The sequence below is a fragment of the Solanum tuberosum genome, unplaced genomic scaffold (genome assembly GCF_000226075.1).
Source record: "Solanum tuberosum cultivar DM 1-3 516 R44 unplaced genomic scaffold, SolTub_3.0 scf00302, whole genome shotgun sequence".
Classification (NCBI taxonomy): domain Eukaryota; kingdom Viridiplantae; phylum Streptophyta; class Magnoliopsida; order Solanales; family Solanaceae; genus Solanum; species Solanum tuberosum.
The window spans coordinates 457676-467605 of NW_006239238.1; the positions used below are offsets into that span (position 1 = coordinate 457676).

Genomic DNA, 9930 nt, shown 5'->3' on the forward strand with positions numbered 1-9930 from the left:
GACTAATAAAAACACAAAGGAATAAAGAGTTCCTCAATGGTTAAAGATTTGTGGCCTCTTAATAAAGCACATAATCTTAGATAGAAAATTGAAAAGTCTAGTGCAAAACATTTAGGGTGCATTCGCAGGAGGAAACTATATTTTTTGCATGATTGATTTTAATTTCTTAATTATTTTCTTGTATATGATGTGTAAGTAACAGATAATATTTCAAAAGCATTTTTTTATAATCTAGACAAACACAATGGACGTTGAGGTAGGGATAGTGTCAGGTGTGGAGGGAGCCACCTAGGGGTGGGGGTGAGTAGGTAGTGGACTAAAGAGTACTGTTGAAGGATGGAGAGGAAACGATCAGTATTCGATCACTTATGAAATTTGTTTTCCTATTTTTATTAGAGAAATTTTTCTCTTCATTTTTAAGGAGCTCTTTTTTCTAGAAAAAATATTCTCAAAAAAATTGATCAACTAAATAGGGAAAACCAAAAAATGTTTCCCTTCCTATCAAACACACCCTTAATGAAAATTAATTAAATTTGGACTGGACTGAGTGAGAGAGGCATGGGCCTTTGATGCTGATTCATAAAGCCCATGTAGAAGATCAAATAGCTCTATTTAGTGAAAAGTCCAAATTAGCAGAAGCCATGTTTTTTTTTTCTTTCAAATTGTTGATGACACTTGGGCCGACCAAGGTCCATTAGCTAATCCAGACATGGAATGACATAGGGCGTAGTCCCACATAACTCAGGGTGGTCAGTCAAACAACCATCGTCAAAAAATTATAATATATATAGAAAACTATACAAAGTATATAGATTTAAAATTTTATTCATATAGATATATCAAATTCCGGACATCCTTAACGGAATTTTTGATTTCGCCTCATAGTTGATGTATACCATGGGGCAAGTACACAAACCACCATTTCAAATATGTGAATCTGAACTTAATCGGTCAAAGCATAACTTCAAATCTTGAATATAGACTTCAGACATAAGAGTTTGAAGTTACGCTTTGATGAAGTTAGAACCCAACTTCAAACTCATATGTCATAATTTGAACTTCAACTTTGAAATATAAAGTTAGGTTCTAAGTAAGATCAACTTCAGGCTCAAAGTAAGCAACAATTACAATTGATTCAGTATGAAGTTTGTCAAAATTGTAACAAGCCAAAACCTAGTGCAATCCCTAAACTCTTACCTCTTGGGCTTTAGCCAAATAAAAAGATATAAAATTATTAGATACTTTGGATGTAATGACATTAACTCAGTTATCGTTAAAGGAAAATTTTGTTACTACTAAATATCTCTTTTATCAGAGTCATGTCAGTTTGTAAGAATGTGAATTCTGTGACTTCTAATCCATGTTTAATTATACCCAATATCTCTATTGAATAATCCAACTTTCACATTTTATATTTGTGTTTTAGGTACACACATTTCATTTTTTCTTCCTACAAAAGTCATGGAATTTGAGTGGCTAAAAGAAATAAAACCCTACATCTCACCTTTTTGTCATTAATTACTCATATTATTTGTTTTAAAGTTGCTTTCAAAGATACCAAACCCAACTAAAAGCAAACTCTTGGAAATCTGAGAAAATCTCAATAGAAGTCAATAACATCCTTTTGATTCTCCACAATTTCCCATCCCCACCACAAAAAGAAAAAAAAACCACTTTCATTTTAATTTTATTTTTAAAAAATTAAAATTAAAAACATTTATCACCGCAGAAAGAAATCTTTAATTACCTAAACAATAAGAGCGTCATATAAGATAACATAGAAATATATATATATTTTTAATGAATAACATAAATTTCTAAGTTTTTTTTTTTACTTTGAAAGTATCTTAGTTCTTGTTAATGTATTAAAGGTCATGATTACCGGTGTGATAAGTTGGATAAGATTCATTTATCATTAATTAGAAGTTTCAAATTTAAATTCTACAAATGAATCTTTTTTTTGATAAAGGCATTTCCCCTTAAATAAATTCTACGTGATATATATCTAAATTAATCGGAGTAGTGAATTCCATGTATAAGATGGCTAAGGAAAATAGTTGATGACTTAGTCATATACTCAAGAGAGTCAAGATTGGTTATGCAGGTCTCTATCAATTTGAGTAAAAGCCAGAGGAGCAAGAAGATCTTTAATGTGCATGTCATTTTATTATATACTTTTTAAAATAATTTTAACCTATATAAGCAATACTATTATTTTCATATGTACCATATAAATTTTCGACAAAAACTCATAACATTAGGGTTGAAGTGAAGTATGTTTACCATCTGAATAACTCCCTCTTGTCTAACGATAATAACTTAATTATTACTACTAAATATGTTTTTTAGTTATAATTAACTTTCTTCGTAAATGTCTCTAAAATCTATAATAATATTAGATTTAATGATACTTGACTAATATAAAAAAAAACTTTTAACACTTTTATAAATATGCATATATACGCTAAAACTGTTTTTTATCGTAGTAACTCTAGTAGACCAAATATATATATAAATAAAACTAAGAAGAGAGAATGTTATAGACAAAAGAAAACACGTGTATAACCAAGTAAAACATTTCCAATAAATAGGGGATATATTCCGAGAAAGATGACTATTGTGTGATTCAAAAAGTCCAATAATCTTTAAACATTGTGCTAATAAAACTTAGAATTATAATTAATTAATGTTCTAAAATTCTGCCACTGATCACATAGTTGAAAGCAACCTATTAGCATATCAAGAGTTTAGACGTGGCATAAAAATCTTATTTTTTTTTAAAAAAAACATTATTTTATTTAGAGCTCCAAATAATTAAACCATAATTATAGAATTGGAAGATTCAATGAAATTCCACTTGGGCATTTTTCGTTTATGAGTCGTTTAGGTTTGATGATAATACACGAAATATTTAATTACCAATTTTTCAATGCAATCAAATATTTGTTTTATTTTATTTTATACGATATTATTTGATTATGCATGAAGTTGAACAAATAAAAAATAACTTTGCCACATATAAAAAGTACATGTCATAATATTTCTACGACTATAAAAGCATGATGTTACGGGCAAAATAAAAAAGTAAAAGTTGATTTTTTTAGATATAGGATTATTTTTAGAAAGAGTAGCACATCAAATGAGTAAGCACAGGTAAGCAAAATTAATTTCTCTCTTTTGGCTATTATTGACTAAAATAAAAGACTTCATCACTAAATATAAGTATGAATAAAATAAAAGAAAAGTCTAGCCAATCATTTAAGTTTTGAATTAAATAGATAGGACAACAAAGTAGATGGAAACTCTGTGACTATTATTATACCTCCAAATTTATCATATTACATACTATTTCTATTTCAATATTTATGTGTAGTTTAGATTCAAAAAATAATAATTATTTCATTTTTCATGAATAAATATAAAATCTTTAAGTTTTGAAGTGGAAATTTTCATATTTAGAATTTACATAATAAATATTCTCATTTAATTTTTTTGTCTTAAAGAATGTTGCTTTCCTTTTTAAACAACTTTTAATTTCAACTTCTCATTTGACATACTTAAGATCATAAATTTTAAAAATTATTTTGATATATTCAATATATCTTTAGTTTAAGATCATAACATTCAAAAGTCTTTATTATATTCTTAAATTTCATATCAAATTAAAACCAAACAATCAAATTAAAAAAAAAAGTACTCTGAACATTGTCACATAATTTGAGACAAAGTGAGTAATATTCTATTTTTTTTAGTTTTCAACTCAGTATCCGATATCCACATTGGAGTCCAACTAATCGGAATTCATACTGCGTAGGGCTCCATTTGGGAAAAATGCTCTCTACCAAGAATTTTTTCATACCTAGAGTTCAAATTCAAGACTGCTGACTAAGATAGAAGCAGACTCATACACGACACTGCATCTTCCGCTCAATAATATTCTGTTTAAACCAAACAGCATAGATAAGTCCTGGTTGTTAAAATAGACCTGTTTACACAAAATTCAGAACCCAAGTGCCCTTCTTTTGAGGGATATGTACTAATCACCATCTCCCCATAACTACAAACACTAGATTTAGCCAAGTGTAATTCAAGAAGTGGACAACTTTGTCAAAATTCAAAATTGTCCAAAATCTTGCAAGCCCCACTTTGTCTTCCAAGTAATTCAGTCACAAAAATGAAGTCTTGGTCATATTGACATGTTATCACATCACCAACACCCTTTTAATATTTTTAAAATTTTTTTTGCCTTATTTTGTGTAACCAAGAAATGAAAAAGGGCTAGTAGCTATGGAGAAATTTCTACCCTTTTTGCTTCTTTGCCTTTTAATTTTTCTTCGAAAAGTTAATGGACAAGGAGATATGATAACTACCACTAAGTTTATCAAAGATGGTGAAACTATTGTTTCTTCTGATGGAACATTTGAGTTGGGGTTTTTCAGTCCTGGAAATACTTCTACAAATCGTTATGTTGGAATTTGGTACAAGAAAATTTCTGTTATTACTCCTGTTTGGGTTGCTAATAGGTTGGTTCCACTTACTAATAAATCCGGGGTTTTGAAAGTTATTCAATCGGGCGGTGTTGCTCTTCAAAATGTTACAAATTCAACAATTTGGTCGACAAATTCATCGAGATTCGTGCAAAACCCTGTTGCCCAGTTGCTGGACACGGGGAATTTTGTGTTGAGGGATGCTAATGATCCGAACCCAGAGAATTTCCTTTGGCAGAGTTTTGATTACCCTACTGATACGCTGATTGCGAATATGAAACTTGGAAGAGATTTGATTACTGGGTTTGAAAGGTATCTTAGTTCATGGAAAAGCAGTGATGATCCTGCTCCAGGGGATTATACTTATCATTGTGATCCAACGGGTTATCCACAGGACGTTATGCGAAAAGGGGCTGATGTGATTTATAGAGCAGGGCCATGGAATGGTTTAAGGTGGAGTGGTGCACCTAATATGGTGAACAATTCAATCACTTCGTTTGGTTTGGTAATGAACAATAAGGAAATTTATTATAAATATGAACTCGTGAACAAATCTGTAGTTTCAGCTCTAGTAGTAAAGCCTAATGGGAACACTATGCGTTTGATTTGGATCGCGAAGACTCAGGGTTGGGTTAACTACCATTCTGCTGATGCAGATGACTGTGACACTTACAAATTATGTGGTGCATATGGGACTTGTAACATTTTGAGTGATCCTGTGTGTCATTGTTTAGATAAATTCGAGCCAAAGCATCAGGATGATTGGAATAGGGCAGATTGGACTAGTGGTTGTGTCCGGAAAACCCCATTGAATTGTACTGGAGATGGATTTATTATGTATTCTGGTGTTAAACTGCCTGATACACGAACTTCTTGGTTCAATGAGACCATGAGTTTAGATGAATGCAGGGCGGTTTGCTTGAGAAATTGTTCGTGTATGGGTTATACTAATCTGGATATACGCAATGGAGGAAGCGGGTGCTTGATATGGATTGAGGAGCTGATTGACATCAGACAGCTATCTCAATCAGGACAGGATATCTACATTAGGATGTCTGCTTCAGAAATAGGTAATATGCAATTTACTGAGGTTTTCTTTATTACACAATGCTTGTTATTAAGAATGATGTATTGGATAGTTCAATTCTGTAAGGCTGATTAACGAACGAAGAGTAGTGCATTTACAGGGAAATTAGGTGTAAACATCCTCAAGCAATGGATCCTTTTGTTGAGAATAAGACTTATATGACCATCTTGTTCTACAATAAAATAATTTGCACAGGATTTAAAAAGTTTATCGGAAATTCTAATTCAAACAACTACCTGAAGAAACTTTTGGATGGAAAATGTTGCAGGTTCTGCTGGATCAAGTTCAAAGGGAGATAAATCTGTTATACTTGCAGTAGCTTTGCCACTATTGTTTGCGTTGATTCTTCTAGGTTTAGGTGTTGGCCTGATTCTTTATAAACGGAGAAGGAGAGAGGATCCAGTGGTTATGACAAGGGGTAAGTGAACATAACAAGTTTTTATCTGTTGAAAAGCCGGAAGTAATTAATGGTTATTAGTTCTGTATTCCATTAGTATCTCTTTTCAAGCTCATCGTTTGAACAAAGTCTGCTTGGTTGTTCAAATTGCAGGGAGATTTAGTGGTCACAACAACAAGAACGATAACACTAATCAAAGTCACCATGAAGATTTTGAGCTACCACTTCTTGATTTGCTTACATTAATCAATGCTACTGACAACTTTTCAATTGCGAACAAGATTGGAGAGGGTGGCTTTGGACTAGTTTACAAGGTAGAAACATTTGATCCTTGAGAGCACATTGAAACCTTAAATCGATTTAACTTTTTGGTTGAAATGAAAGTAAGTTCTACTTTTACAGGGTGTGTTAGAAGGGGGGCAAGAAGTAGCAGTGAAGCGGCTATCAGAAACATCAAAGCAAGGAATTCACGAGTTCAAGAATGAAGTTAACTGCATTGCTAAACTTCAGCATCGAAATCTTGTAAAGCTTCTGGGATGCTGCGTTCAAGGAGAAGAGAAGATGTTGGTCTACGAATACTTGCAAAACAAGAGCCTTGATATATATATATTTGGTTAGTCTTTCACATCCAGTGTACATCCATTTCTTTCAAGTGAACTTCTGATGTGATTTCACTGAGCTTAGTTTCATGTTTAGGAGAAATTATAATAAGTTGAAAACATTTGGCAGATGAAGAAAGGAGCGCATTACTTGACTGGCCAAAGCGCTTCAACATTATCAATGGAATTGCTCGTGGACTGATGTACCTCCATCAAGATTCAAGACTTAGAATCATCCACAGAGACTTGAAAGCGAGCAATGTCTTACTTGATACTGAAATGAACCCGAAGATATCAGATTTTGGGATGGCTAGAAGTTTTGGAGGAGATGAGACTGGAGCCAATACACGCCGTGTTGTTGGAACATAGTAAGATTTAATCTTTAATTTTACATGTAGTTGTTACATTCACATGTGCATTTCCTGCATTATATTGTTACTTGTCCGCGTAGCTTGGGATTTTCAAAAGCAAAAAAGAAGATATTTAACTTGCCTTGTTCTACCCCGCTCTGTCCTGCATAAGAGCTCCTCTACCCTGCCCTATATAAGATTAAACCCACCCTATCCCATTGCCATCTCTAATTATATAGTCCTTTGTTATCGTTGTTGCAGTGGTTACATGTCCCCGGAATATGCAGTCGATGGGATATTCTCAGTGAAATCAGATGTCTTTAGCTTTGGAGTATTAGTACTAGAGATTGTGAGCGGAAAGAAGAACAGACGATTCGTTCATCCAGACCACCACCTCAACCTTCTTGGACATGTAAATACTATGTCCCAACTCCTATGTGTAAAAGGACTTTACTCAAAGTATCTGTTAATGAGTTCAAGAGTAGTATATAAACTATTGACATTGTCAATGTATATAACTTAAATCGTTTGTTAACGGATGAGTCATTATATGCAGACATATATGCTACATAAAGAAGGAAGATCATTGGAGCTAGTTGATCCAAAACTGGTGGACTCATGTAATATATCAGAAGTACTAAGATCAATCCATGTAGGTTTATTATGTGTTCAACAAAATCCAGAGGACAGGCCAAGTATGTCAACTGTGATTATGATGCTGAGCAATGAAGGCATTTTGCCATCAGCTAAACATCCTGGCTTCTTTACTGAAAGGAAAATTGGTGATGTTGATCAATTTTCTTGGAGTACACAAACACCTAGTTCTATAAATGAAGTTACCATCACATTGTTGGATGCTCGATAGGAAGAATGTCGAGTGATTTCTGAGATGATCACTCAACTAATAGTTACTATATCAGAAAGTCACTTTCTTTGTTAAAAGATCATTGGAATGTGATTTTCTGAGATAATTACTACTACTTAAGTAACCATCTGAGAACTCAACCAGAATTGTATTAAAATCTTCTCCTCTTTTCTATTTTATTTATTTAGTTAGAAATTTTTGTATTTCAACAACATACACAGTGTGATCCCACTTGTATTCTTTTGTAGTAACATATTTGTCTACATTGTACGTTAGGTCTCGAATTCAAATTTCTACTACTTTGTCCCTCATTCCTACATTTGATCACTTTTTTGCTTTCATTAGACCTTTCATCTAAAATTAAACTCACCGTTAGAGTTGTCAAAAAGAGTTAGCCCAGCCCCACCCGGCCCAAGCCTCGTGGGCCAAGGAATTTGATGGGCTAGGGCGGGCTGACCCTTCATCTGGAAGGGCCTGAAATACTCAATCCAACCCAACCCAAGAAGGGCCACGAGATGGGGCGGGCTAGCCTTTTTTTTTTTTTTTCAAACTTAAAATTTTATAACAACAAGAAATGAGAAGATTTTCAAATCAAATATGATAAATAATGGTGTTGTTTCAATAACACTAGCAAATAATCTAGTGTGATAAGCATGTATCTACGATACTAGCTATGCGAGATACATGTATCTACTGTGATGCATCCCAAATATGCGAGCGAGATAAGTGAGTGGCGAGCAAGATGGGAGGGAGGGGAGGGCGGGTGATTTGTCAATATATCCTAGATACATGCACATCCACTTGGATAAAGTGTATCTAGAACAAATTACGCTTAATTTTGAGTTCATATATCCCGCGATACATGTATCTGGACACATCAAAATCTGGTAAGATTCGTACTATTACCACATAACGTGCATCTAAGTAATTGGTTCATACACTAGTGAAATTTTTCTAATTTATCCTTAAATAAATAGTTCTGGCCCATGGGTCGATCCCGATCAAAGGTCAAGGGCTTATATGGATTGGGCTTAGAGCCCTAATTTTAAATGGTCTTGAAAAATTCTATTTCAATCCTACCCTAAGAACGGATTAAATTGGGCTGACCCTATGGGTTAAGCCCATTTTGATGGCTCTACTCACCGTCAGTAGAAAGCCTTCGTTTTTGTCCCTTGACCCGAAAAAGTGCTCCAACCTGATTGAGTGATTGGGATATTTTAAGTCATATTCAAAAGTTAAGGGGTACATTTGGACTTTCTGAATAAGGAAATTTGACGCGTGTGTCCACGTGTACGCTCTACTAGCAATTATAATAAAAAAAACAATTTGCCAACGTAAGAATGAATTAAAAGTTCAAAATAGAGACAAAATTAAACTAACTTGTAGGAAGATCTAGCAAGGAAAACAAATTTGTGTAAATCTGGTTTTGTTTGTCATGGTGACGTTAGTCCCACGTCCTAAAAGAAATATAACAATGAATAATTTGATATCCATAAAAAAACACATAATTTTTTAAAGGGAAAAGGGTCAAAAATGCCCTTATACTATGTGAAAGGAACAAATATGCCCTCCATTTATAGTTTGGCTCAAAAATGCCCTTACCGTCAATACTTTGGCTCAAAAATGCCCTTGCAGTCAATACTTTGGTCCAGAAATGCCCCTATAGTTAAAAAATGGGTCAAAAATGCCCTTTTCTGAATAAATATATATATTTTTACTTTTTAAACACATATTTTTCCTGATTAAAATATTATTAAAGAACACTATTCTTGTTTTCTTTCTTTTAAAATCACTTTAACAAATAAAAGTGTAGGAAATATTTTTTTTCTTCTTAATCTCATTTTATCAATTAAAATAGAATAACTTCATGTACCCTTTCGACAAATAATATATGTCATATATATACTACCATGGTATATCCATCATTAATTTATATTTATATAACGATAAAAAATAATGATAATAAAATAAGAAAATTTTCATTTTTTATTTTTTTTCTATATTGAAGTAAGATAAACATTTGCTAATTTAAAAAAAAAACATTCATTGAAAAAGAATGTGTCAAAAAGAAAATAATAATATATTTATTTGGAAAATGAGTCTTTTTGACCAATTAAATAACAATAAGGGCATTTTTGGACCAAA

At 32.7% G+C, this 9930-nt stretch overlaps 1 protein-coding gene across 1 annotated transcript; it reads left to right on the forward strand.

Moving 5' to 3' along the window:
* The first annotated feature begins 3998 nt into the window (after nt 1-3998).
* Nucleotides 3999-8060, forward strand: LOC102581478 (G-type lectin S-receptor-like serine/threonine-protein kinase At4g27290). Its single transcript, XM_006360054.2, has 7 exons — nt 3999-5557; nt 5843-5992; nt 6125-6285; nt 6374-6584; nt 6701-6938; nt 7182-7332; nt 7477-8060. The coding sequence occupies exons 1-7, from the start codon at nt 4288-4290 to the stop codon at nt 7783-7785; spliced, it is 2490 nt and encodes an 829-aa protein (XP_006360116.1). The 5' UTR covers nt 3999-4287; the 3' UTR covers nt 7786-8060.
* The last annotated feature ends 1870 nt before the right edge of the window (nt 8061-9930 follow it).